This window comes from Thunnus albacares, chromosome 18 (assembly GCF_914725855.1).
Source record: "Thunnus albacares chromosome 18, fThuAlb1.1, whole genome shotgun sequence".
Lineage (NCBI taxonomy): Eukaryota > Metazoa > Chordata > Actinopteri > Scombriformes > Scombridae > Thunnus > Thunnus albacares.
Genome location: NC_058123.1, coordinates 1,509,627 through 1,537,303, shown reverse-complemented (window position 1 = coordinate 1,537,303; position 27,677 = coordinate 1,509,627). Strand labels below are relative to the sequence as shown.

Here is a 27,677-nt window from a genome sequence, read left to right as displayed (position 1 = left end):
AACCATTAAACAGTAAATAGTTTTTATTTGTAGATTTTATCTGTATCCTCACATTAAATCTTTCCCTCACAGAGTTGATTGTGTGAGTAAAAGTATCACAGCCATAGTCCAGATCATCAGAGGACAGAACATCATCCCAGTTCAAGCTGTTCATTTCATTGGTAAATTCTTCTTGCTTAGCTCTGGGTATGCATTGAAGGATCATTGTCTTAGTTGCTGTGGTCTTAATTCTACTTTTAGTCAGTTTTATAGATTAGATTAGATTATCCTTTACATTTACAAATGTAATATTAGATACATAGATGTCTGGTGAACAACATGTATCTGAACATATTAAAAAGAAAATCTTTTCTACAGAAACAGTCCCGTTTCATGCTGAATTTATTTTTAATAATCAGCCAGTTTGAAACCTTCTGGTCTCTCCTCCCTCTCTGACTTTCTGTGGTGATTTGCTGGTTAAAGTCGTTTCCTGTGATTTATGACTCAGAGGATTTTCTGCGTCTTCTTTCTTCGTCTTTCTCCGACTGTTTCAGTGTTTCAGACCTCCTCCTCTTTGCTGTCATCGTTAGTTTCATGTGACTGTAAGAAGCAGAGAAGTTAAAACATTTATGACGCTTCAAAAACTCTGATCTGTTCATGTTCCATCTGTGCTGAAGTCAGTCTGAAGTTGGTCGTGTGTTTCATAAAGTCTGTTCACTTTTCAAAAATACTTCAGTAAAATACAGTTAAAAGACATGAATACACCTCCTCTGTGAAACATCGTTTACAGTTCAGAGTTGGAATCATTTTGGAGATATTTTAATGGTTAAAGTTAAAAAAGTCAAAATTGTGCAAAAACACAAATCACAGACTGTTAACATGTAAAAACATGCATACATACACACACACACACACACACACACACACACACACACACACACACACACACACATACATATATATATATATATATATATATATATATATATATATATATATATATATCTTCTGATAGTCCAGTTATGAGAAGAAAATGGTGAAAGTATCTTTTAAATATTTTTAGGCTACTTGAATATCTTGTTCACTCCATCAGTGAGTATTTATGTTTTATCCTATTTATAATTGTGTTTTACAGCAGACAGATACAGCTGTCTGCTGTATCTTTGTTTTCAACTCTTTATTGTATCAATCTCACAACATGTTACATTGAGACAAAAACAGAAAACATTTCGGCATCATAATGAAACAACATAATAGACATGACTCCACTCTCTGGACAAAATACATTCAACATGCTAACATGAAGCAGACAGCTGCATCTGGACTGCAACTGCACCCTCCCCCTCCTTCCTTCCTCTCTGTTTGGGTGTTTTAACTACTTTACTTTCGTCTTCTTCACCGTCATGTCGCAGATATTATTCTCCGTATGGTAAGGTCATAACTGACAGTTTTCAGTGTTTAATGACTCCTCTCTGCTCTCACTGTTAGTTTAATGAGTCGCTCGGTTGTTGAAAGTGTTTGTGTGAATATCTTGTGTTTGTCTTCAGATCAGATCTGTTAACAGTTTGTGTTCAGGATCAATAACTGCTCCAACAGCAGGAGAGATGATGGTGACATATAGTCATGTGTGAATGTGTTGCTTTTCAATGTTAATGATGATCTATCAACAACTTTTATGTTTTCATGTTTTATATTGTTGCAGATGTGTTTCTCTGTGCTGAAGTCAGTCTGAAGTTGGTTATCTGACTCCTTTAACCAATCAGAGGGAGTTTTTAGGGAGCGTCAATAACTGACTTGTCATCATACAACAGGTAGGAAATTATTAATGAAAATAGTCTAATGTTTTATTTCTATTTGTTGTTAATATTATTATTAATTCCTGCAACAGGCTATCCACAGGATCAGGCTGAATGTGGATTGGTCTTTAAGCTGAATGCCTGAAATTTTTGTCCATTGACTTAAAATTAATGTTTAATGATACATATACAGAAGTAAAACACAAATGTGAAGTTTAATCATAAATACTTACTGTTAACCAGCACTCATTACCTTTCCCAAACTTAAATAACTTCTTGATAGAATTTAAATTGTATATGGATTCTTTAAAGTGAAGCAAACTTAGCTCCCAAAAATTGTGTTTGACTGTAAAAAGCAATTATCAAACATGACAAAGAGTAAAGTTTATATAGACACCAAATTAGTTGCATCATGCTGACGTCATTATATGAACAATTCATGGCAGGACTTAATACATAATCAAGATAAAACACATTATCAGTGTCTGAAATAATCACAAAAACTGTCACATAATCCCACACATCTATACAAAAATATAAATACATACAAATATGATAATATATACATATATACATAAAAATATATAATTGTTGTAAAATATAGATTACTTACAGAGACTGTAGAAAATAATATCATAAACCACCATCAACAACAACAAAGTGATGCTTGAGTTTTGACTTCAGACTGTTTTCTTCTCCACAGACGTTGGAAGTAGATGAAGTTGTTCCTGAAATCCTGCACAGCAGAGACCAGAATCTCCTGATCCCAGCTGTGTCCATGAAGAGTCCATGGATCAACCTGAACATTTTAACACTGGAAGGTATCAACTTCAACCTGACTGAAAGGAATTTCTGATTAAGAATTTTATTATCTGTATTAAAACATGTTTTTAATTACTGTTTTATCCAGAAAGAATGTTATTCTATTGTGAATTCATAAGTACTGTGTTTGTATCAGGATCCAGCACCAGAGACCAGAATCTCCTGACTCCAGCTGTGTGTCCGTAGAGATCAATAGGACCATGGATCCACCTCCTCTTTCCAAAACACATGGAGAGTAAGTCAAGATAATGTCACTGTATTGTTCAGGCTTTTGAACATTTGCTGATGAGGAGATGCTGAAGCAGCAGACAGTATCAGGAGACCAGAAGCACTGCAGATTCTGTGCTCACAGAAGGAGCACGAGGAGAACATGTCTCCATGTCTCTGATGGAGGTCACTGAGGGGGAGTTAAAAACAAGGAGTTGATGAGATACACTCTGAGATGCTGAAGTTTCTGGACATTGTGGGGCTGTCTTGGCTGACAGAGAAGGGGGTCCAGAGGATATGATCTAAATATTGAGGTATCACACTGCTCAGCCTCTCTGGAAAGTTTATGCTGGATGCTGGAAAGGTGGCGGATCGTTCAAACTCAGACTGAGGTGAAGTGATGGGGATTCTGTCCTGGTCCTGGATTTGGGGACATTGGAAGTCAGTCAGAGTTGGGGGGGCTGAGAGAAAGTTTATATAATGACGTCATATTAATACTGCACAACATTCATGACTTTTGTATTAATCTGAATGGCCAAAGACATTTTACACCAGTTTTAGAATATTTTACACACAACAGACAACAAACTTAAATACCAACATGCTGTATGTCAAAGCAGCGTAGCAGCATATTCAGCTATGGACAGTTCACACACAGGATGCAGGTTTATTCCTAATCAGAAGATGATTTATTGTAGATGGAGCCACAGCCACGTTATACGGTACAGGTAACAATACAACAAGGCACTTGAACTGTATAACACACACACACACACACACACAGCAACCAAAAACATTAACGAGTAACTGAACAGGCTGTAGGCAGTGCTTTACAAACAGGCTTTCATTGATAACTACACTCTAAAACACAACTCTACACTACAGAGACGTCCTCTTGCTCTCATTTGAAGCATGTTGCACTACCAGATCTGTGACAGAAACAAGAAATAATGTAACTTACTAAATGATATAATCAATTAATTCATACACCCTGTAACTGATGAGACAGGAAATCATCCAGTTGCACCATCACACCAAGTTTAAAACAATGAACACACACAGCATCTGAAATTTACAGCAAACCAGTACATAATATAAATATTGTAACCCAGACTGAGTCATGCCATGATCAGTTGCGAGTAGTCGAGTCCTGCTGGCACAGTTCAAGTATGTTTCCACTGCACACAGCATGGCAGGGTAAAAGATGTTGTTCACCTTGATGATGTGTTTTGTCAACAATCAGCTCAGCTACCAATCAGGATCACAGCAGCACAACTCAGACAAAAAAGGCCTCCAGCTACATGCTGTTTGTCAAGCATATTGTTGTGAGCACAGTGCAGTCATTGAAGACAACCCAGATCAATGTTTTTAATTTTTAGGATTTTTTCATGTTGACTTTATGTTGCAGCTTAACAGCAAGAGGACATTATTAGAGAAATATTAGTCAAGTCAGTTTTATTTATATAGCACCAAGGGCACTTTTCACATACAGCAGGTCTAGACCGTATTCTTTAATTTACAGAGACTCAACATTTCCTCCATGAGCAGCACTTGGCGACATCAACAAGAAAAAAACTCCCCTTTAACAGGAAGAAACCTCAAGCAGCACCGGGCTAAAAAAAATAACAACAACAATAATAATAGAAATATGCCTAATAATGACTAATAATAATGATAATAATAATAATAGCAGCAGCGGTGGGCATCAAGCTGGACAGCAGTCGGTCTGTAGCTGAAGGTTTCCTGCGAGACGAGAAAACACAAAACTCTGAGGAAGAAGCCAAGTTAGTAACATGCATTAATGGTACATGAATACATACAGATGGAGAGGAGGAGGAGGAGAGAGGAGCTCAGTGCATCATGGGAAGTCCCCCAGCAGTCTAGGCCTATAGCAGCATAACTAAGAGCTGATCCAAGGCGAGCCTGGTCGGCCCTAACTATAAGCTTTATCAAAAAGGAAAGTTTTAAGCCTACTCTTAAACATAGAGAGGGTGTCTGCACCCCGGACCCAATCTGGTAGATGGTTCCATAGGAGAGGAGCCTGATAGCTGAAGGCTCTGCCTCCCATTCTACTTTTAAAGACTGTAGGAACCACCAGTAAGCTGCATACTGGGAGCGCAGTGTTCTAGTGGGGAAATACGGTACTATGAGCTCTTCAAGATATGATGGTGCCTGACCATTAAGGGCTTTGTAGGTGAGGAGAAGGATTTTAAATTATATGCTGGATTTTACAGGAAGCCAATGCAGCAAAGTTAAAATGGGAAAAATGTGATCTCTTTTTCTAGTTTTAGTCAGAACACGTGCAGCTGCATTCTGGACCAGCTGGAGAGTCTTTAGAGACTTGTTAGGGCAGCCTGATAATAAGGAATTGCAATAATCCAGCCTGGAAGTAACAAATGCCTGGACTAGTTTTTCTGCATCTTTTAGGGACAGGATGTGCCTGATTTTTGTGATATTACATAAGTGAAAAAAGGCAGTCCTTGAGATTTGTTTTATGTGGGAGTTAAAGGACATATCCTGGTCAAAGATAACTCCAGATTCCTTACAGTGGAGCTGGAGTTATCGCCAGGGTAATGCCATCCAGAGTAGCTATATCATTAGGGCCTGAGCATGAAGGTGCCAGGGGCCCAACGGTTATTCTTTAAGGATAGGCTCTTTTTTAAAAGAAATTTTTTTTAACTTAACCTCTTTAAGATGACATTTTTATGCCACACAGATTATTTCAACCATTACCTCAGGGCTAAGAAATGCAAAAAATTAAGTTCTTATAACTTATGCTACTTATTCTTTGAAGGTATAATGTGTAAGAATATGTCAGAATTTTAGTTTTAAACATTCTGAAATTAACTAAATTTATCAACTGAATGTGAAGAAATCACGGTCTTGACGTAATGTCAAAGACTTATATGTATTGTGTTACAGAGATATCTACTGAAGTTAGCATGTTAACCAGCTAGCTCCAGCCCTGTCTGGCCTGTACTGTCTCGTAATACCACTTTGTACCACAGGGGCAATAGTGAGTCACTGTAGCGTCCAGTCTGCCCTCAGTCCAACATGAGAGGAAGAAGAAGTAGCTGCCCTGAGCTCTAGCAGTAATGGTGGATCCACTCTGAATGCTGTTGAGATTATCACTGTAGGACTGTTTAAAGTATGTGTGGTAATATGGTAGTAATATGTGGTCAGTTTATCCAAATAACACCTGTTTGAAAAGTTGCACCTACATTGTCTGCTGCTGCAGACACTGGCCAGATGAGACATCAGCTGGTCATATCAGCTGATCCAATGAACTGCACTGAGTTGCACCATGAGACATTTGGCATCGTGGTATATCGTTGTAAGCTGGATCAATATTGAAATATCATATCAATAAATTAGTTCTCTACTGGATGACTGTGTTGTAAAATGGCAGCAATTAATGAAAAGATGATGCTGTTTGGTAGAAAAAGTTGTTTTACTATCAGTGAGTTCTCTGACATTTTATGACTGACACCTATCCTAGGAGCATGTGTGTAACTATTCAGTTGTTACTCAGAGTTATGTTGTAATTTATCTCCGTGGAGGAAGGGGAAGGGATGTGAAATGCTGCCCCCTATTTGTGTAGATCAGCTGGACAATTCTTAGACTGAAACTGACAACACTTTGAATCTGAGTGAATAAGAAAACACCTCTCCTCCATTGTTCTCTTACAGATGATCTGTCTGGTTCTTAGATTACAACAAGTGACATTCTGGTCAAAATTCAACATTTTTCAGGTTTAAACTGTCTTATATTTGTCTTTTGTTGTTTCAGGATCCATCAGCAGAGACCAGCCTCTCCTGCCCCCAGCTGTGTGTCCATGAAGAGTGACCGGTCCATGGAGCCACCGATACGTTTTAACAGTGAAAGGTATCAACTTAAACCTGACAGAAAGGCGTTTCTGACAAAGAAGTTATCCATATTAAAACATACAGACATACAGACTCTCAACATGTGTATTCATCAGTGTTGTTAGAGCTTCCTCTCCATTCAAAGATGATTGTGAAACACTTTATACTCAGTTTATTTACATTCCTCACAACAGCATTTAAAGTGGATTTAATGTTTTTATGACTGTTCTTGTTTGATAACCTCCAACAGGATGTGGATAGTTTTGTCAAATAGTGTGATGAAAACCTCCTAATTTTAAATATACGTAAGACTAAGGAGCTTATTATTGATTCATTTATAGACCAACATGACAAGGGTGGCTCAGATGGGTGCAAGTTCATTTGCTATTTAAACAACATGGGCGCTGGACAGGAAAATGACAACTGCATCGGTCTTAAACTAACAAAGACACTTGCGTTGCGCTTGGTGCCGCTTTGCGCCGGGTGTAATATAGGACCCTATGACCTTGGTATTATTAAGGAATTTATTACGGCTATTTTCTCATAGAGAGTCATTGATTTTCCAGTCCAGGGAGATGGTATTTTTTCTATTTTTTGGAGTTAAATTTCAAAAATTATTTTTGTAATATTACTCAGCTTTTCCGGGATACATATATCCAAAATGTTGTCCACTTGTCCATCTGATAGGAAATATGTAGGTACTTGTCTGTTTTCCAGGGAAGACACCTGCATTTATCATAGTTTGGTTTCAAGCCTGATATCTTTGAAAACTGATCCAAATCTTCAGTTAAGACCAGTATTGAGTTTACAGTCGGCATTATTTTATCATTTGTGTCATCCACATACATTGTTACTTTGGATTCTATATTATTTATAAAAAGACCCTATATGTTAGTTAGTTTGTACTTTTTGTCCTAAATTTTCAATAGAAAAAATAAATAAGTATGGTGATAGGGGACAGCCTTGTTTCAAACCTCTTTTCAAATATATTGTTTCTGAGAGTTCACCATTATTAATTATTTTACATTTTGAATTGCTATAAAGTGTTTTTATCCAATTAATTATGGATGGATCAAAATTGAAATAGTGCAGACATTTGTACATAAATTTTAATCGTAGAACATCAAAGGCTTTTTGGAGACCAGCAATAAAAACTATACCAGGTCCTTGTACTCTATCATAAAACTCTATTATATCTAAAAATCTGTCTAATGTTATCTTTTATACTTCTCCCTGTCATGAATCCTGATTGATCCGGATGAATTACCCTCTGGAATACTTTATCTGGTTGGAAAGACATTTGGCCAGAATTTTTGCATCATAACACTGTAATGTAACAGGCCTCCAGTTTTTAAGATTTGTTGGGTCTTTATGTTGTCCATTGTGTTCCTGTTTTAAAATGAGTAAAATCAGCCCTTCTTGTTGGTCCTGATAGTTTCCCTTCCATATATACACTATTAAAACATGCCAACATATGAGCTTTAATGTGGTGATGAAGGGTTTGATAGGATTCAGCTGGTATTCCATCCAGGTTTAGGCTTTTAAAGGATTTAAAAGAGTTAAGGGCCACAGTTCCTCCTCTGTGATCGATCCTTCATATAAGACTTTCTCTTCACATGTTAATTGTGACCTCATTGATGGGAGAAAAAAAGGTTATGTATTAGCACTTAAAAGCAGGACTGGAGGATTTTCAAATGAAAATATTGTAGAAAAATATTGATGTTCTTCTTTGATAATATCTTTTAGCTCTAAAATGTGGTGTTATTTATTATGAGTTTTGTGGTGGTTTTTTTGCTGCATTCCTGTGTTGTAGGTTCATGAAGAATTTAGTACATTGTTCTCCCTTTTCCATCTATTCCACTTTATTTCTGTAGAAGTTTTAGCTTGATTTTTTCTTCATAGATAAGTTCTAATTCTTTTCCCTTTTGTTTAAGAGAGTTTAATGTTGCTATATTTTAATTATCATCTACAAGTTTGAATCATTTGATTTGTTGTATTATTTCTTGTTCTTTAATAAGGTGTTTTTTCTTTATCTTCGAGCTGTATTGTATGCAGTGGCCTTTCAGGATCTACTTAAAGGCATCCCATAATACCAAAGTGAAAAAAACTTCTATAGAAATCTTAGAAGCCTCAATAAAAACCTTATTTTCTAAGAGTAACTGATTAAATGTCTAATATCCAGGACCTCTCTTATGTTCAGGGTAATCATATTTATTCCAATAAAGTTATGATCTGAAGGCATTTTATCACTAATTTTTATGACTAAAGTGGTCAGTTTAAAAGAAACCAAAAAGTAATCTGACCTACTTACCTGGTTTAATCTTCACCAGGTGTATCTTACCTTTTGTGGATTGTTCATCCTCCATATATCTATAAGGTCTAATGAGGCCATTAGTTTCTCTGTAGCATCATGAGCTTTTGGATGATAGTTTTTCTTCTGGGATCATTTTCTGTCCATTTTATCATCTCAAACTGTGTTAAAGTCACCTACCATAATAACTTGGTCATTTATAGTATCATATGTCTGTATATTTTGCAACAAAACCTCACAGAAACCGGAATCATCTGTGTTAGAAGCATACAGATTAACTAGCAATGTTTGTTTGTTGTTGTTTTCCATTTCTAAATAATCCATCTACCATCTCAATTTACTTGTAGAGCGTTAGAAGTAGCATTATTTATATTATTAACCGTTATCATGACCCCTTTAGCATTTCTCTGACCATGTGAGTAAAAGAATGTCACCTCTCCATTAATCAGCCAATTGTTTTGTGACTTTGGGTGTAGAATGCAGCGTTGCTTGTAGGCAACAAATGTCGTAGTTTTTATCTTTTAATCATGCAGAAACCTCCCTTCTTCTCTTGGTATCAGCCAAACCATTGCAGTCATAACTGGCTATGCAAATCTCCCTCATCATATACAGATTTAAGATATCAAGTTATTTTTATTTTGGAATACTACTGATGATAACAACTTTAGGCCTTGGGGTGTTCGGGTCACATTGCGTCTACAAGGAGGAATAGATGAGACTAAAACTGACAACACTTTGAATCTGAGTGAATAAGAAAACACCTCTCCTCCATTGTTCTCTTACAGATGATCTGTCTGGTTCTTAGATTTCAACAAGTTACTTTCTGATCAAAATTCAACATTTTTCAGGTTTAAACTGTCTTTCATTTGTCTTTTGTTGTTTCAGGATCCATCAGCAGAGACCAGACACTCCTGACCCCAGCTGTGTGTCCATGAAGAGTGACTGGTCCATAGAGCCACCTATAAATTTTAACACTGGAAGGTATCAACTTAAACCTGACAGAAATGCGTTTCTGACAAAACATACAGACATACAGACTCTTAACATGTGTATTCATCAGTGTTGTTAGAGCTTCCTCTCCATTTAAAGATGATTGTGAAACACTTTATACCCAGTTTATTTACATTCCTTACAACAGCATTTAAAGTAGATTTAATGTTTTTATGACTGTTCTCGTTAGATAACCTCCAACAGGATGTGAATGGTTTTGTCAAATAGTGTGATGAAAACCACCTAATTTTAAATATAAGTAAGACTAAGGAGCTTATTATTGATTTTAGAGAGAAAAAGACCTGCGATGACCCCTGTCCTGATTAAAGATGAGGGGCCCAATTTTAACGATCTAAAGCGCACGGTCTGAAGCGCATGGTGCAAGTGCATTCAGGGTGTGTCTAAATCCACTTTTGCTATTTTAATGGAGGAAAAATGGTTGATGTCCCAGGCACATGGTTCAAAGAGATTGTCCTTAGTCTATTAATTAATCATGGGTGTGTTTTGGGCGTAACATGCAATAAACCAATCAGAGTGTCGTCTCCCATTCCCTTTAAGAGCGAGGTGCGCTTGCAGCTTGGCAGATTGCTATTATGATGGCACATTTGTCAAGTAGTAAGAAGGAAGTTTCTCTGCAGAGGAAACGGATCTGCTGGTGCACAAAGTGAAAGCGCACGATCCATAATGAGCACACTGCTGCTCCTGGACCCTCAGTGGCCCCCTGTCTGATCCGTTGTTGTCCGTCTGTTTAAAAACCTACGTTTTTTGCAATGATTTGGTCAAATAATTAGACAATTTTATCCGTCATTACTGCGATTAGTTAATTCTGATAAATATTATAACTAAGCATTATGACATGTATTTTTTAAAATCTGTTGATGTACACAATAATAATCTTTCACACTGTAATCCTTTTATTTGTAATCTTTTGCATGTTTATGTGCTGCTGCGCGTCCTGTGTTTGTAACAAGCAGGGTGTATGTTGTGCACTCATCTATGTAGCTGCATATTATTGTCTCGATAATGCACCCAACCCGACCAACATGACAAGGGTCGCTCAGATGGGTGCAAGTGCATTTGCTATTTAAACAACGTGCTCACTGGACGGGAAAATAAAGTTAACTAACAAAGACACTTGCGTCACGCTTGGCGCCACTTGGTGCCAGGCAAATTGTGGTGGTTTCCTCTAATAAATACCTCTGTGTCCTTGTGGATAATAGGCTGGACTGGGCTCAATCAAGGCTGTATTTCCAGGAAGCTCCGGTCGATATCAGCAGGTCACTCATGCATGTATTCTATCAAAGCATTTTAGCAAGTGTCCTATTTTATGCCGTTTTCTGTTGGGGTGCGGCTGTTATGCCCAGGTGCTCCTCAAAGAGATTCATGTGTGCCTGCTGTAATTACGTTTTTTAATGAGCATTGTCGTTGACTGTCACTGTTGATGATCTGATGTTGATGATGAGGATGGTGGATGTACGGAGGATTGTGGCAATGTTGGCATCCATGAATATGTTGGTGGCATGTATAACGACTAGCACATACTAGTACAGTCACATTGATGTTTACCCTATTTATTATGGTGCTGTGCTCTCCCCTTATTTTGTACTGCCTTGAGATGTGTATGCCTTTTTTCTGTTGTCCTACCTGTTGTCCTGTATGTATGGTGGTATTCAGTTTCCCTCCTGGGGAATCAATAAAGTATTTTGTATCATATCATAAGTAGCGCTGAGTCATTAAATGTGCTTAAACATGATGTTTTCTCCACAGAGTGGACCAGGAGAGCTCAGAGGTTCCCAGTGATCAGACTTCCCAGCAGCATCCAACAGAGCTGGGCTCCATATTTATGGTGCATACATGTATAAACACACTTTTTACTATTGAATACTAATGTTACCATTCAGGTCCTAACAGTATCCATGCTGCTCTGTTTACACCAGCAGGCCCTCAGACTGACAGACGAATCACATGTTGTGTTCTACCAGTTTCAATTAAATGTTCAGTTTATCTTTCTGTTCCAGCTGCTGGAGAAGAACATTGTCACTTTTGCGAAGAATGAGCTGGAGAAGATGCAGAACATTCTGAGTCCAGATTACCCAGAATGCTTAGAGATTCAGAGGGAGGATGAGGAGGTGTTGGAGGGTGAGGAGAAAGAGCAGAGGAGGAGCAGCAGAGAGGCATTTCTGAAGATCACACTCCACTTCCTGAGGAGAATGAAGCAGGAGGAGCTGGCTGACCGTCTGCAGAACAGTAAGAGGATTTTAACAGATTTAACATGCTGGATAAATGAGATATTTACTGATGTCTGAAGAGATGGAGGAAAATATGATCAAATACTCAGTCTTTAGGGGAATCAAATGGTTCCTTTATACCTTTTTAGTTGATCTTATTTGTTGTTTGTTCACTCAGGAACTTGTGCTGCAGAGTGTCAATATAAACTCAAGTCTAACCTGAAGAAGAAGTTCCAGTGTGTGTTTGAGGGGATTGCTAAAGCAGGAAACCCAACCCTTCTGAATCAGATCTACACAGAGCTCTACATCACAGAGGGAGGGACTGCAGAGGTCAATGATGAACATGAGGTCAGACAGATTGAAGCAGCATCCAGGAAACCAGACAGACCAGAAACTATAATCAGACAAGAAGACGTCTTTAAAGCCTCACCTGGAAGAGATGAACCAATCAGAACAGTGATGACAAAGGGAGTGGCTGGCATTGGGAAAACAGTCTTAACACAGAAGTTCACTCTGGACTGGGCTGAAGACAAAGCCAACCAGTACATACAGTTCACATTTCCATTCACTTTCAGAGAGCTGAATGTGCTGAAAGAGGAAAAGTACAGTTTGGTGGAACTTGTTCATTACTTCTTTACTGAAGCCAAAGAAGCAGCATTCTGCAGGTTTGAAGAGTTCCAGGTTGTGTTCATCTTTGACGGTCTGGATGAGTGTTGACCTCCTCTGGACTTTGCCAACACTAAGATCCTGACTGATGTTACAGAGTCCACCTCAGTGGATGTGCTGCTGACAAACCTCATCAGGGGGAAACTGCTTCCCTCTGCTCGCCTCTGGATAACCACACGACCTGCAGCAGCCAATCAGATCCCTCCTGACTGTGTCAGCATGGTGACAGAGGTCAGAGGGTTCACTGGCCCACAGAAGGAGGAGTACTTCGGGAAGAGACTCAGACATAATAAGCAGGCCAGCACAATCATCTCCCACATCAAGGCATCACGAAGCCTCCACATCATGTGCCACATGCCAGTCTTCTGCTGGATCACTGCTACAGTTCTGGAGGATGTCTTGAAAAGCAGAGAGGGAGGAGAGCTGCCCAAGACCCTGACTGAGATGTACATCCACTTCCTGGTGGTTCAGTCCAAACTGAAGAAGGTCAAGTATGATGGAGGAGCTGAGATAGATCCACACTGGAGTCCAGAGAGCAGGAAGATGATTGAGTCTCTGGGAAAACTGGCTTTTGAGCAGCTGCAGAAAGGCAACCTGATCTTCTATGAATCAGACCTGACAGAGTGTGGCATCGATATCAGAGCAGCCTCAGTGTACTCAGGAGTGTTCACACAGGTCTTTAAAGAGGAGAAAGGGCTGTACCAGAACAAGGTGTTCTGCTTTGTCCATCTGAGTGTTCAGGAGTTTCTGGCTGCTCTTCATGTCCATCTGACATTCATCACCTCTGGAGTCAATCTGCTGGTAGAAGATAGAACAACATCCCAGAAGTCTGAAACAAGAAACAACTCCATACTCTTCTACCAGAGCACTGTGGACGAGGCCTTAAAGAGTCCAAATGGACACCTGGACTTGTTCCTCCGCTTCCTCCTGGGTCTTTCACTGCAGACCAATCAGAGTCTCCTACAAGGTCTGCTGACAGGGACAGGAAGTAGCTCACAGACCAATCAGGAAACAGTCAAGTACATCAAGAAGAAGATCAATGAAAATCTGTCTGCAGAGAGAAGTATCAATCTGTTCCACTGTCTGAATGAGCTGAATGATCGTTCTCTAGTGGAGGAGATCCAACAGTATCTGAGTTCAGGAAGTCTCTCCACAGCTGAACTGTCTCCTGCTCAGTGGTCAGCTCTGGGCTTCATCTTACTGTCATCAGGAAAAGATCTGGACGTGTTTGACCTGAAGAAATATTCTGCTTCAGAGGAGGCTCTTCTGAGGCTGCTGCCAGTGGTCAAAGCCTCCAACAAAGCTCTGTATGTACACAGATAGTTGGATTTATTCATATTTTTTTAAATACTATGATATTTTTTAACACCAGAGAAAATTAAATACCTTCGTGCTTGTTTTTTTTTCTTTTTATTTCCTCTCCAGGTTGAGTGGCTGTAACATCTCAGAGAGAAGCTGTGAAGCTCTGTCCACAGTTCTCAGCTCCCAGTCCTCTAGTCTGAGAGAGCTTGATGTGAGTAACAACAACCTGACGATTTCAGGAGTAGAATGGCTGTCTGCTGCACTGAAGAGTCCAAACTGTACACTGGAAACTCTCAGGTCAGGATTAAGATGTTTATAAAATGTGACTTTTAAAGTTCAACACTAGCATTTGAGTTTACTAGTAATCATCACTTTCATCTCAAACATTAATGTGAACGCAGTGCCTGCTAAAACAGATGGATTTATCCAAGTAAATTTTTATACATTTACCTCACTGTTCAAGGTTGAGTGGCTGTAACATCTCGGAGAGAAGCTGTGAAGCTCTGTCCTCAGTTCTCAGCTCAAAGTCCTCTAGTCTGAGAGAGCTGGACCTGAGAAACAACAACCTGATGATTTCAGTAGAAAAGCTGCTGTTTGCTGCACTGAAGAGTCCAAACTGTACACTGGAAACCCTCAGGTCAGATCAATACATTTATTTATAATTTTTGTTTATGTTAATGTTATTAAAGCCAAATTCCTTGGCAAAACAGAAATTAAGGCACCCCAATATTTCAACCCTATGTTTACATTTTACATATTGTTGATCTTGAGGAAGGGAAATGTCATCCAGATAAAAAAGAAATACGTATTGAGCCAGAATGTGCGACACATTTTTCCTGCTTTTGAGTCTCCTTCCTGTTATCAGCACCTCACTACAACTTTTGGTGTGATTTACTTTTGCACTATATATTTTACATATTAACCAAAACTTGCAAAACTGCATTATGACTTACAGTTGTTGAGTTAAGCCTGTTTATTGAGTGTTGTCCTGTTTGCATTCAGCTCTTCTGCCTCTTTACTTAATCAGTTAATCTCATTAGAGCACAAAAAAGTAGGTCAAACCCAGACAGTGATGATACAATATTGATCTCCTGTAATGAAACAGAAGGCTAAATGATAAACTGAATCAAGTTATATTAAGATTGAAGGTTAGCACCACCAGCTGTTTATCTCCTAATATTCACACAGCAGCAGTGGATGGAAACAAACATTCACAACATTTTCTATTGAGCTTTTTCTGAAAATTTGGTGAAAATTTGTTCTACATTTGCATGAAAATTTGTCAAATGTCCTGGAATTTGCTCTGCAGACATTACTGGAAGCTATCGGTCTGCTTATCTGTACTGTTGGGAACAATACAGACAAAAAGAAACAGCTGCTCTGATACACAGACAAGACGGCCTTTAAACACAATTATTACTGATGTCATTCCCATGTAAGACATACACAAGTATAACCAGAGTACAACATTATTATTAGTTTAAAATATGAAAAAACAAAAATAAACCCCAAAAAACAATAATAATAATAATAATAATAATAATAATAATAATAATAATAATAATAATAATAATAATAATAATAATAATAATAATGATAATTGCTGTATTCTGGTTATAATTGTGTATGCAGGATGGGATTGACAAACCTAAAAGCATCAGTAATAATTCTGTTTATCAAGTATATAATGTAGTGAAAATGTTTTGGCACAATAGGCAAAGATTTCAATTTTTCTTGACAAAGTCATTAAAGAAACTCAGAACTTTTTGAATATGTATTTTAAATGTTCTAACTAAAGGCAGTGGTATGTTACACAGAAAAAGAAGATCCTGTTAATTGACTGTAATCTGAGTCTCTGTACTCACAGTCAAAACCAGAACATACATTTAGACTAAAATCCCCAAATGTGGCCATTTGGTTTAACTTTATTTTATTCATATTCTACAATCACAGATGGCACAGCTGCAGTATTTATACTCCACTGTACTATTATTAATTTATTAAACCAGCCACTACTGTAGGCATGTATATGATTAGAAATGTATTTAATTTGTCAGTTTGATGAGAAAAGAACATGTTGATTGAATCTTTGCTTTTTCTACAGGACTTATAACACAACTTATGAGGACATCATCTCCAAAAGTTCTCTGATCTCTTCAGGATCTGCTGATGTCTACCAGCTGAGAACAAAGGAAGAGAAGTTTGGAAATCTGACAAGAAAAACTGTTGGTAAGAAAAACCTGAACAAGAAAAACAAAACCATCTTACTTGTAGGTGAAACAGCAACAGGAAAATCTACTCTGATCAACACTCTGGTCAACTACACCATGGGAGTGAAGTTTGAAGACAACATCTGGTTTGAGATCATAGAAGAAGAGAAGAGAAGTCAGACAGAGAGTCAGACATTAGATGTGATCGTGTACGAGATCTTTGGTTTTGAAGGTAAAACTCTGCCCTTCTCTCTGACCATCATCGATACTCCTGGATACGGAGACACCAGAGGGATTGAACATGATGTCATCATCAGTCAAAGATTATTTCACTTGTTCCGCTCAGAAGATGGAGTTCATGAAATTGATGTAGTGGGTCTGGTGCTGCAGGCGACCGAGAATCACCTGAGTGACCGACTGATGTACATCTGTGATTCAGTGACGTCTCTGTTTGGAAAAGATCTGGAGGAAAATGTTGTCGCCCTCATCACACACTCTAATGGATCAACACCTGAAGATGCTCTGAAAGCTCTTGAAGCTGCAAACATTAAATGTGCCAAAAATGAGAAGAATCAGCCCGTTCACTTCCTGTTTGATAACTGCCAGACCACACAGAGAACAGAGGAAACAGAGTTTGTTTTAGAGAATTCATGGAGGGTAACAGAGAGAGGAATGAAACAATTCACAGACTTCCTGGAAAAATCTAAACCTCAACAGCTGATAACAACAGTTGAAGTGATGAACGCACGCTTCAGAATAACAGCCTGCATCCACAACCTGCAAGACAGAATCAAGCTGATTGAACTAAAACAGAACGAGATCCAACAGACTCAACAAGCTCTGAAGAAACATGAACAAGAGATGAAGAAGAATGAAGAGTTCACTGTAGAAGTTGATGAGGTCTACAAAGAGAAAGAGTCTATGAGGGGTGAAGAAGCTTTCTGCTGCACCGTCTGTGAAGAGAACTGTCACTATCCTCTACTAAGAGTGGGCTGGTTTAGCAGAGGCTATGAGAACATAATAAATGGTCGCTGTACTGTTTGTACAGGGAAGTGTCTTGCATCAGATCATGTGAAAGCAAAGTGGAGATATGTGAACAAGACCAGGAAAGTTAAGAAGATCCGACAAGATGTGAAACAGAAGTATGAAAAGAATAAGGTAGATTGTGAGCAGAAGAAGAGCCTTCTGGAAAATCTTCAAACAGAGATGAAAAAACTGGAATCAGAGAAGATTCAGCTGCTTACAGAGGTCTACCATCATGTGGAGCAACTAGAGCGGATCACTCTGAATGATAATTCACTGTCTACTCATGTCCACTTGGACTTCCTGATTTAGAAGATGAAGGAGATCAGAGCCACTGAGAAGGTCAAGAAGCTGGAGGAGATGAAAAAACAAATGGATAAAAAAAACAAAGCAGAGCTGTGATACATGTTTGATAAACTAAATGCAGCTGAATATACAGTGCTGTAGATGAACAACATCAGACAGCTGTGTAGACAACAAGCTCTACACTGTTCATATAAATGTTTAAACATCACAAACATTATTTCATTTTAATCTTATTAAGTGTGATGTTGACGTAATATATATGTATATATTTTTTTTCAAAGACACATAATCGTCTTTTAAATTTTAAATTGTGTGATTGTGGGAAACCGCCTCCTCTGTGATATATAACTGTTCATTTAGTTTAATGTTTAATTATCATTTGTTGATCCACTTCAGTGAAAGTAAAGCCAGAGTTTATCTTATAGTGACAGCAGCTGTTGGTTTTCTTGTTATAGATTCTCACATCAACCACTCTCATAGTTCAGCCTCTTTTCTGCTCTCAGCTTCATCAGATCAAAACTCTTCATCAGTGTGTTCAGCTGCACTTCAGTAACCAGTTTACAGTCGACTCTCTGCACTCAGCTGATTTCTGTCCTGTCATGTAAACCAGAAACCTGGTTTCTGTATCACAGTAGAGGATTACAGAAACCTGAGGTTCCTCGATCCTCACTTGAACTGGAAGTCGTTCTGCTCCGCCATCTTGCAGGTCGTCCCAAAGCTCTTATTCCTGCTCTGAGGAGCCACGAGTGAAGATACACAAGAGCCTTCACGTCTTTTACCGACCGACATGCCTCCTTATTGGAAAGCTGATCAGTAGGCTTGTTTCAGATGAACTGCTCCTTTCTTGGAAAGTGGAGGGATCAGGCGGCAGCATCAGCAGGAAGTGACAAAAAGCTGCAGTCAAGTCAGACAGTTTCCAGCAGCTTTCAAAGAATCTACAGGAAGTCACAGAAATATTTACATCCTGTTAGATCTGATCCTGATTTAATAAAATGTTATCAGATCAATCTACTCAATCTCAGCTGATCAATCACTAACATTCTTTTAATGCTGATCTGTATGATAGAATATAAACTGTTAAAATGACCTATAATCAATAATCAAAACAACATTTATTCTGTAATCTCCAATATTAGACTATTAAATGATTTTACATAGAAATGTAACTGTTGCAGCAAGCGGATCACTACCTGCTGGTCAACATGCTGACTGTAATCAGCTGATGTCACACTAATCAAACTCATTCACATCTCATTGATGAAAGAAAGAAATTCTAATAAAATGAAATTATTATTTTTTTCTATGTAATTTAGTTTTTGGGAGAGATCTTTGTATAAGCTTTTATCTTCTTACCTCTCCTGCAGGGATGTTTATTTACTTTAAATGAATGAATAGTTGAGTTTATGCAGGTAAAAGTGTGTTTGTTACCTACATGTGAATGTCTCTGTGTACATATCAAATGTTTAAATATTGTATAAAAACATTGTATTTTATGATGCACAAACAAATAAAGTAGAACACAAATCAAACCAACTCAAATTGTAAGCAGAAATAGACATTATATCATTTATCTGTCAAATATTCACATCAGTAATTAAATAATGATAAAATGTTCATATTGTGTCTGTTGTAATTTTTGCTTATTGAATGTTTTCTGTCTCTTTGGATGATAAAAGTTGTCATCAACACATCTGAATTCTTAGTAGAAGATCAGACAACTGAAATCCAAAATGAAGATAAAACATCATGTTGTTGATCAAACTCCTGAACCAATCAGCTCTTTGATCAGGTGACATCCATTCTCCCATCATGCTCTGATCCTTGCAGTGGCTGCTGGCCTGGAAACTGATTTACAAACATCATTTTTCACCAACTAATTACTATATTTGGAATAACAAGAATATTCAATATAAAATAAGTCACTAATGGGTTGACAATGGTATTTATTGATTAAACAACTTGTTAATGCTGATGGGAAGTTACTAACAATAATGAATTCCTCTCTGAGTTCAGGTCACCAGTTATGCAGTGGTTTTTGATGCTTTGCTGAGGGCTGTGCTGCAGCTTCTCAGAGGTTCAGTAATCAAGGTTTCAATGATTAATCCATTCAATAGAGGTATATTCCTTGGAGAAGTTGACATTAAGAATAAATGCTTGAATTAATAGGAATTACATATAAGCTGTAACTCTGCCCCCAAGAAGATTCTTTTGGGCTTCACTTTATGTAGAAATTAATTGGCAGAATATTTGGTGAGTCTGAGCTGCTACTTCTGGTTAAACCCTCTGCTAACTTGAATGGGGATAAAATAATTCAATCGTGCGGCTCTTCTAGACTTTCCAAATGTTATTGGACTGAATGGATCAGATTCTGATAGTGAAATGAACCATTTTATATAAATCAGAGATTCCTTCTCATTAGGGCTATTGAAGTTATTGTGCTTGGCCCTAAACACCTTAGAAACAAATTATCTAATGATAAAGCTGCTCTGGATGGCATTACCCTGGCCTCCAGCACCACCGTAAGGAATCTGGGAGTTATCTTTGATCAGGATATGTCCTTTAACTCCCACATAAATCAAATCTCAAGGACTGCCTTTTTTCACTTACGTAATATCACAAAAATCAGGCACATCCTGTCCCTAAAAGATGCAGAAAAACTAGTTCACGCATTTGTTACTTCTAGGCTGGATTATTGCAATTCCTTATTATCAGGCTGCCCTAACAAGTCTCTAAAGACTCTCCAGCTGGTCCAGAACGCAGCTGCACGTGTATTGACTAAAACTAGAAAAAGAGACCACATTTCTCCCATTTTAGCTTCACTACATTGGCTTCCTGTAAAATCTAGAATAGAATTTAAAATCCTTCTCCTAACTTACAAAGCCCTTAATGGTCAGGCACCATCATATCTTGAAGAGCTCATAATACCGTATTATCCCACTAGAACACTGCGCTCCCAGTATGCAGGCTTACTGGTGGTCCCTACAGTCTTTAAAAGTAGAATGGGAGGCAGAGCCTTCAGCTATCAGGCTCCTCTTCTATGGAACCATCTACCGGATTCAGTCCGGGGTGCAGACACCCTCTCTATGTTTAAGAGTAGGCTTAAAACTTTCCTTTTTGATAAAGCTTATAGTTAGGGCCGACCAGGCTCGCCTTGGATCAGCCCTTAGTTATGCTGCTATAGGCCTAGACTACTGGGGGACTTCCCATGATGCACTGAGCTCCTCTCTCCTCCTCCTCCTCTCCATCTGTATGCATTCATGTAACATCAATGAATGTCACTAACTTTGCTTCTTCCCCGGAGTTTTTTGTGCTTTCTCATCTCACAGAAAAACCTGACTCCCGGGCCGAACCTTCGCGGTCCTTCACAGTCCTGATGGCATCCTTCCCTGGCTGTTGCTGCTTGTGCTTGTTGTTGTTTGTTGTTGTCATTGTTTTTCTTCTGTCCCCCCTCCCCCTTTCCCTCTCTCTTTCTCTCTCTCAACCCAACCGGTCAAAGCAGATGGCCGCCCACCAAGAGCCGGGGTCTGCTTGAGGTTTCTACCCGTTAAAGGGGAGTTTTTCCTTACCGCTGTCGCCAAGTGCTGCTCATGGGGGAACTGTTGGGTCTCTGTAAATTAAAGAGTATGGTCTTGACCTGCTCTATGTGAAAAGTGCCTTGAGATGACTTCTGTTGTGATATGGCGCTATATAAATAAAGATTGATTGATTGATTGATTGATTGATAGTGACACCTGTAGCCATTTAATGAGCTGTAACATCCTGGTGCTCGCACTCGCTTGTTTCAGCAAAGCATCTCTCACTCCCACTCAGTCTGCAGAAAATCCAGCCCGAGTTCTTCATGTGAAAATCAGACCACAGGCTGATACAGACAACCGAGAAAGTTGGGGAGGGTCTCATTCTTTATGTTACATTACTACCTGTTCACTCATTGGCAATAAAAAACTATTAATACATGTAAATTGCTTCACAATTCTACATATAGAACCTTTAACATTAGATTTTGTTTTCTCTTAAGTGATAACAGATATAGTAGTTTAGATACACAGTAACCAATAAGTATTTTGTATTTAATTAAACTGTATAATGTCAATAACTTTAATACTTTAATACTATTGGCTGCTGGAGGAAAGAGGTTTGATTTCTGTTAAAAAGGCTTTCTGGCAGAAAGACCTGAAGGCAAACTTCTCTCATGTGTTTTAATTTGTTCTTCTTCTCTCCTCCCGTGACCCGGAAACCGTTCCTCCACCGCCATCATGGAGGATCTTTCAATCCCTGAAATGCTCCTGGAGGAGACGAGGAGCGAGGAACCACAGGTGTATCCTCTGTGGAAGTTTTTTTACAGGACACCTACAGTGAACTGCAGCTGGGACGATGAGAGCGACTCCCTTATGTGACGTAATTTGACACATTGTTGAAAAAAAAAAGCTCATTTTAAGGGCGCTGCTCAACATTCCCATTTTTCCATCTTAATTTCTGCTTTTATGTCTCGTTAAACTAATAAAATCATACATTAACCTTTAACAGGACAATTTTAATTATACATAAACTGTAAATCCAGCAAGAAATTCAACCTGCAAGTTGCTCTTTAAGTCGATTCATACATCACTTCCCTGTCATCAGAAAGACCACGCCCCCTTTTGGGTGAAAACAAGTGTTGTAAAAGTGCTGCACAAAAATTGGAAAATTTAGTGGCACCATGTCTAAAAGCTGCTGCGTCATGTTTATCACATCAAACAATAAAAAACTTCCAGTTTACAATTTCCTTTACATCCCCAAAGAGCGAAAGACAGTAAAAGAAGAGATCTGAGAGATTTATTTATAAATCAGCATGTCAGTGTCTCTTCTAGTTTTAACTGCCTTCCTTAGTGCAGCATCTCTAGATTTAATTAGTTTCCACAAATGTTCATTAAACCATTAAACAGTAAATTGTTTTTATTTTTAGATTTTATCTGTATCCTCACATTAAATCTTTCCCTCACAGAGTTGATTGTGTGAGTAAAAGTATCACAGCCATAGTCCAGATCATCAGAGGACAGAACATCATCCCAGTTCAAGCTGTTCATTTCATTGGTAAATTCTTCTTGCTTAGCTCTGGGTATGCATTGAAGGATCATTGTCTTAGTAGCTGTGGTCTTAAATCTACTTTTAGTCAGTTTTCTTGATTAGATTAGATTATCCTTTACATTTACAAATGTAACATTAGATACACAGATGTCTGGTGAACAACATGTAACTGAACATATTAAAAAGAAAATCTTTTCTACATAAACAGTCCCGTTTCATGCTGAATTTATTTTAATAATCAGCCACTTTGAAACCCTCTGGTCTCCTCCCTCTCTGACCTTTTGTGGTTATTTCCTGGTTAAAGTCATTTCTTGTGATTTATGACTCAGAGGATTTTCTATGTCGTCTTTCTTCGTCTTTCTCCGACTGTTTCAGTATTTCAGACCTCCTCCTCTTTGCTGTCACTGTTAGTTTCATGTGAATGTAACACTCACTGCAAGTCACTAGCATAAGAAATGACAATAAAAGAAGTAAAGTAAAAGTATTTTTATTGCAGACGATCAGATTGAGATTTATTACATTCAGCCACCTGAACTTCTTCCCAGTTAATTTCCCAGCTATCACTAACAGGGCAGGGGCTGAGTTTAACTAAGACACATCAGTGCACACTGCAATCAATAAGTCCTACACACCAGGTGAGTTAACACACTCCAAACTGGCACACGTGACTATCTTCACTGCAACCGACTAACAACCACAGCTCACCTTAAACCTGCCCTGACTGGCTGACTGGGATCAATGGTGGGACAGCAGGCAGACTGATATTAAAACAAACAAACAAAAATAGGAAAAAAAGAAAACTAGTCCGCTCCAAGGGCGATACCCGTATCTTTTTGCCCGCTACCAGCTCACTTACCAGGGCGGACTAGACAGAAGAGAAAACCTCAATAAAACAAACAGACAAATGATACAAATAATCCCACAGCAGGAGCAGCTAATGGACCACTGATGCTCTGGTACGTCGATTTATTTCCGTACTGACTACCAGCCGCCTTCAACCCAGCAGGGAAGCAGGTCAGTCATTCCTGCAATCTCGCCTTCCCTGAATGCTAAAAATCCCTCTGTTCCTCCTTCAGGTAGCTTTATATCTGCCAAACCTCAATAACTGGTGCATCTCCACTTTTTACACCTGCCGCATGAATGTAAGAAGCAGAGAAGTTAAAACATTTAAGACGCTTCAAAAACTCTGATCTGTTCATGTTCCATCTGTGCTGAAGTCAGTCTGAAGTTGGTCGTGCGTTTCATAAAGTCTGTTCACTTTTTAAAAATACAGTTAAAAGACATGAATACACCTCCTCTGTGAAACATCTTTTACAGTTCAGAGTTGGAATCATTTTGGAGATATTTTAATGATTGAAGTTTAAAAAGTTAAAATTGTCCAAAATCACACAAATCACAGACTGTTAACATGTAAAAACATGCATACATATATAAAAACATAATCTTCTGATAGTCCAGTTATGAGAATAAAATGGTGAAAGTATTTTAATAATATTATTAGACTACTTGAATAACTACCACTATAACGACTACTGATCAGATCAACATGCAGTGTGTTTGTAACTCACCCCCCCCCCCCCCCCCCCCCCCCCCCCTTTCCTCTTTGTTTGAGTGTTCGAACTATTTTACTTTCGTTTTCTTCACCGCCATGTCGCGGACATTATTCTCCGTATGGTAAGGTCATAACTGACAGTTTTCAGTGTTTAATGACTCCTCTCTGCTCTCACTGTTAGTTTAATGAGTCGCTCGGTTGTTGAAAGTGTTTGTGTGAATATCTTGTGTTTGTCTTCAGATCAGATCTGTTAACAGTTTGTGTTCAGGATCAATAACTGCTCCAACAGCAGGAGAGATGATGGTGACATATAGTCATGTGTGAATGTGTTGCTTTTCAATGTTAATGATGATCCATCAACAACTTTTATGTTTTCATGTTTTATATTGTTGCAGATGTGTTTCTCTGTGCTGAAGTCAGTCTGAAGTTGGTTATCTGACTCCTTCAACCAATCAGAGGGAGTTTTTAGGGAGTGTCAATAACTGACTTGTCATCATACAACAGGTAGGAAATTATTACTGAAAATAGTCTAATGTTTTATTTCTATTTGTTGTTAATATTATTATTAATTCCTGCAACAGACTATCCACAGGATCAGACTGAATGTGGATTGGTCTTTAAGCTGAATGACTGCAATTTCTGTCAGTTGACTTAAAATTAATGTTTAATGATACATTTAAAAAAGCAATTATCAAACATGACAAAGAGTAAAGTTTATATAGACACCAAATTAGTTGCATCATTCTGACGTCATTATATGAACAATTCATGGCAGGACTTGATACATAATCAAGATAAAACACATTATCAGTGTCTGAAATAATCACAAAAACTGTCACATAATCCCACACATCTATACAAAAATATAAATACATACAAATATGCTAAACAATATTAACATTTACGACAACAAATATGTTAAAAATATATATTTGTTGTAAAATATAGAAAACCAGATGTGCCATAGTCATCAATTAGACTGTGATTGACAGCAACATGATCATTAAACATGTGCTTGCTGACATAAAAAGAAAGGACACTCATCAACCTCTGTTTCTTTATTTTTTCTGATGTAACATGATTGTTTGCCTGACTGGTCACAGTATTTAGTCTCCTAATTGTTAAAAAGTAATACAGTGTTCTTATTTTATGCTTTTAAATTGGCAAAGGTGTGTTTTTCTGTCCTGAAGTCAGTCTGAAGTTGGTTATCTGACTCCTTCAACCAATCAGAGGGAGTTTTTAGGGAGCGTCAATAACTGACTTGTCATCATACAACAGGTAGGAAATTATTATTGAAAATAGTCTAATGTTTTATTTCTATTTGTTGTTAATATTATTATTAATTCCTGCAACAGACTATCCACAGGATCAGACTCAATGTGGATTGGTCTTTAAGCTGAATGCCTAAAATTTTTGTCACTTGACTTAAAATTAATGTTTAATGATTCAAAAGCAAAAAACAAGTGTTAAGTTTAATCATAAATTCTTACTGTTAACCAGCACTCATTACCTTTCCCAAACTTAAATAACTTCTTGATAGAATTTAAATTGTATATGGATTCTTTAAAGTGAAGCAAACTTAGCTCCCAAAAATTGTTTGACTGTAAAAAGCAATTATCAAACATGACAAAGAGTAAAGTTTATTTATATTTTAGTTTAGTTGCATCATGCTGACGTCATTATATGAACAATTCATGGCAGGACTTGATACATAATCAAGATAAAACACATTATCAGTGTCTGAAATGATCACAAAAACTGTCACATAATAAACACATCTATACAAAAATATAAATACATAGAAATATGATAAAAATATTAACATTTACAACAACAAATATATTAAGAATATATATTTGTTGTAAAATATAGAAAACCATATGTGCCATAGTCATCAATCAGACTGTGATTGACAGCAACATGATCATTAAACATGTGCTTGCTGACATAAATAGAAAGGACACTCATCAACCTCTGTTTCTTTATTTTTTCTGATGTAACATGATTGTTTGCCTGACTGGTCACAGAATTTAGACTCCTAATGGTTAAAAAGTAATACAGTGTTCTTATTTTATGCTTTTAAATTGGCAAAGGTGTGTTTTTCTGTGCTGAAGTCAGTCTGAAGTTGGTTATCTGACTCCTTCAACCAATCAGAGGGAGTTTTTAGGGAGTGTCAATAACTGACTTGTTGTCATACAACAGGTAGGAAATTATTATTGAAAATAGTCTAATGTTTTATTTCTATTTGTTGTTAATATTATTATTAATTCCTGCAACAGACTATCCACAGGATCAGGCTCAATGTGGATTGGTCTTTAAGCTGAATGTCTGAAATTTTTGTCAGTTGACTTAAAATTAATGTTTAATGATACATATACAAAAGAAAGGACACTCATCAACCCCTGTTTCTTTATTATTTCTGACGTAACATGATTGTTTGCCTGACTGGTCACTGTATTTAGTCTCCTAATGGCTAAAAAGTAATACAGTGTTCTTATTTTATGCTTTTAAATTGGCAAAGACCTCAGAATTTGAATTTACCAGCAGTCAAATTAGAGAAGCTGCTTTTACCAAAGTACCCAGTTTATGAATAACAGACTTCATTGTGCTCCTGAAACCAAACCTTCACCCTCTGCTGTTTTATCAGTCACACCTCCTGTTTTACACAGTTCTCTCCTTTTCTATCAGAGCAGGAAGCAGCGCTGCAGGAGTGACAGTCTGATCAATAATTCAGATTGAAGAATCAGAAGAAATGACCTCACAGGGATCAGATTGAACAGGTAAGAAGCAGAACAGTGTTTGTTTCATCAGATTGTGTTTGTTGTTGTTGTTTTGTAGGAATAAGACAACCTGACTCTGTCTCTCTGTGGTTCACTGTTACTGCTGTTAATCAATAATCAATCCCTCAGTGCTGCTGCTGAGGACACTTGTTTAGATAATTTTGTGACTTTTCCTTTAAGAACTGGTTCACATTATTTCAAGTTTTTCTTAAAACAGTACTAACACGTCCATATGTGCATTAAAGCAGTTACTGGTCGCTGTAATCATTCCTGTGGTTCATATGGACCATGAAGAGATCTCTTTCCAACATGACTGTACTGGGAGTGGTGGAGGACGAAGGTCACAGTCTTCCTTCTGTGTAGAATAACTTCAACTGATACTAATTAATGAGGCTTCAACAGCATTGAGGTGAAGCTGCTCACACATGTCCAGCTGCATGTATGATGAGACCTGATTCTCACACACAGCCTCTCTAACATGATCACAACTAAGTTCAAATGCAGCTTTCAACCAACAGCAGCAACAGTATGACATTGGTCTGTATGAGACTCTGTGCTGACAGTGTAGTTATATT

At 37.9% G+C, this 27,677-nt stretch overlaps 2 protein-coding genes and 1 long non-coding RNA gene across 8 annotated transcripts in view; 2 read left to right on the top strand and 1 right to left on the bottom strand.

The window, feature by feature from the left end:
* Positions 1–17,557, bottom strand: part of LOC122968199 — a 200,947-nt gene extending 183,390 nt beyond the window's left edge. Inside the window, exons 1-2 of the long non-coding RNA XR_006398775.1 lie at positions 17,504–17,557; positions 13,300–13,304 (exon numbers count right to left, since the gene is read on the bottom strand). This is a non-coding gene — a long non-coding RNA (uncharacterized LOC122968199). The remainder of the gene's footprint in view (positions 1–13,299; positions 13,305–17,503) is intronic.
* LOC122968129 overlaps positions 1–27,677 on the top strand; it is a 161,875-nt gene that overhangs the window by 96,643 nt on the left and 37,555 nt on the right. Inside the window, exon 5 of one of the 5 annotated variants that reach the window (XM_044333121.1) lies at positions 6,594–6,689. The exons of the other annotated variants lie outside the window; for them this stretch is intronic. Coding sequence (XP_044189056.1) covers positions 6,594–6,689 — 96 coding nt within the window. The remainder of the gene's footprint in view (positions 1–6,593; positions 6,690–27,677) is intronic. 5 annotated transcript variants of the gene reach the window in all.
* The window catches only part of LOC122968142, a 168,489-nt gene continuing 142,131 nt past the window's right edge, over positions 1,320–27,677 (top strand). Inside the window, exons 1-3 of one of the 2 annotated variants that reach the window (XM_044333141.1) lie at positions 1,320–1,408; positions 1,682–1,790; positions 2,479–2,547. The gene's annotated coding sequence lies outside the window, so the exon portion shown is untranslated. The remainder of the gene's footprint in view (positions 1,409–1,681; positions 1,791–2,478; positions 2,548–27,677) is intronic. The other variant, XM_044333142.1, reaches the window with a different exon arrangement.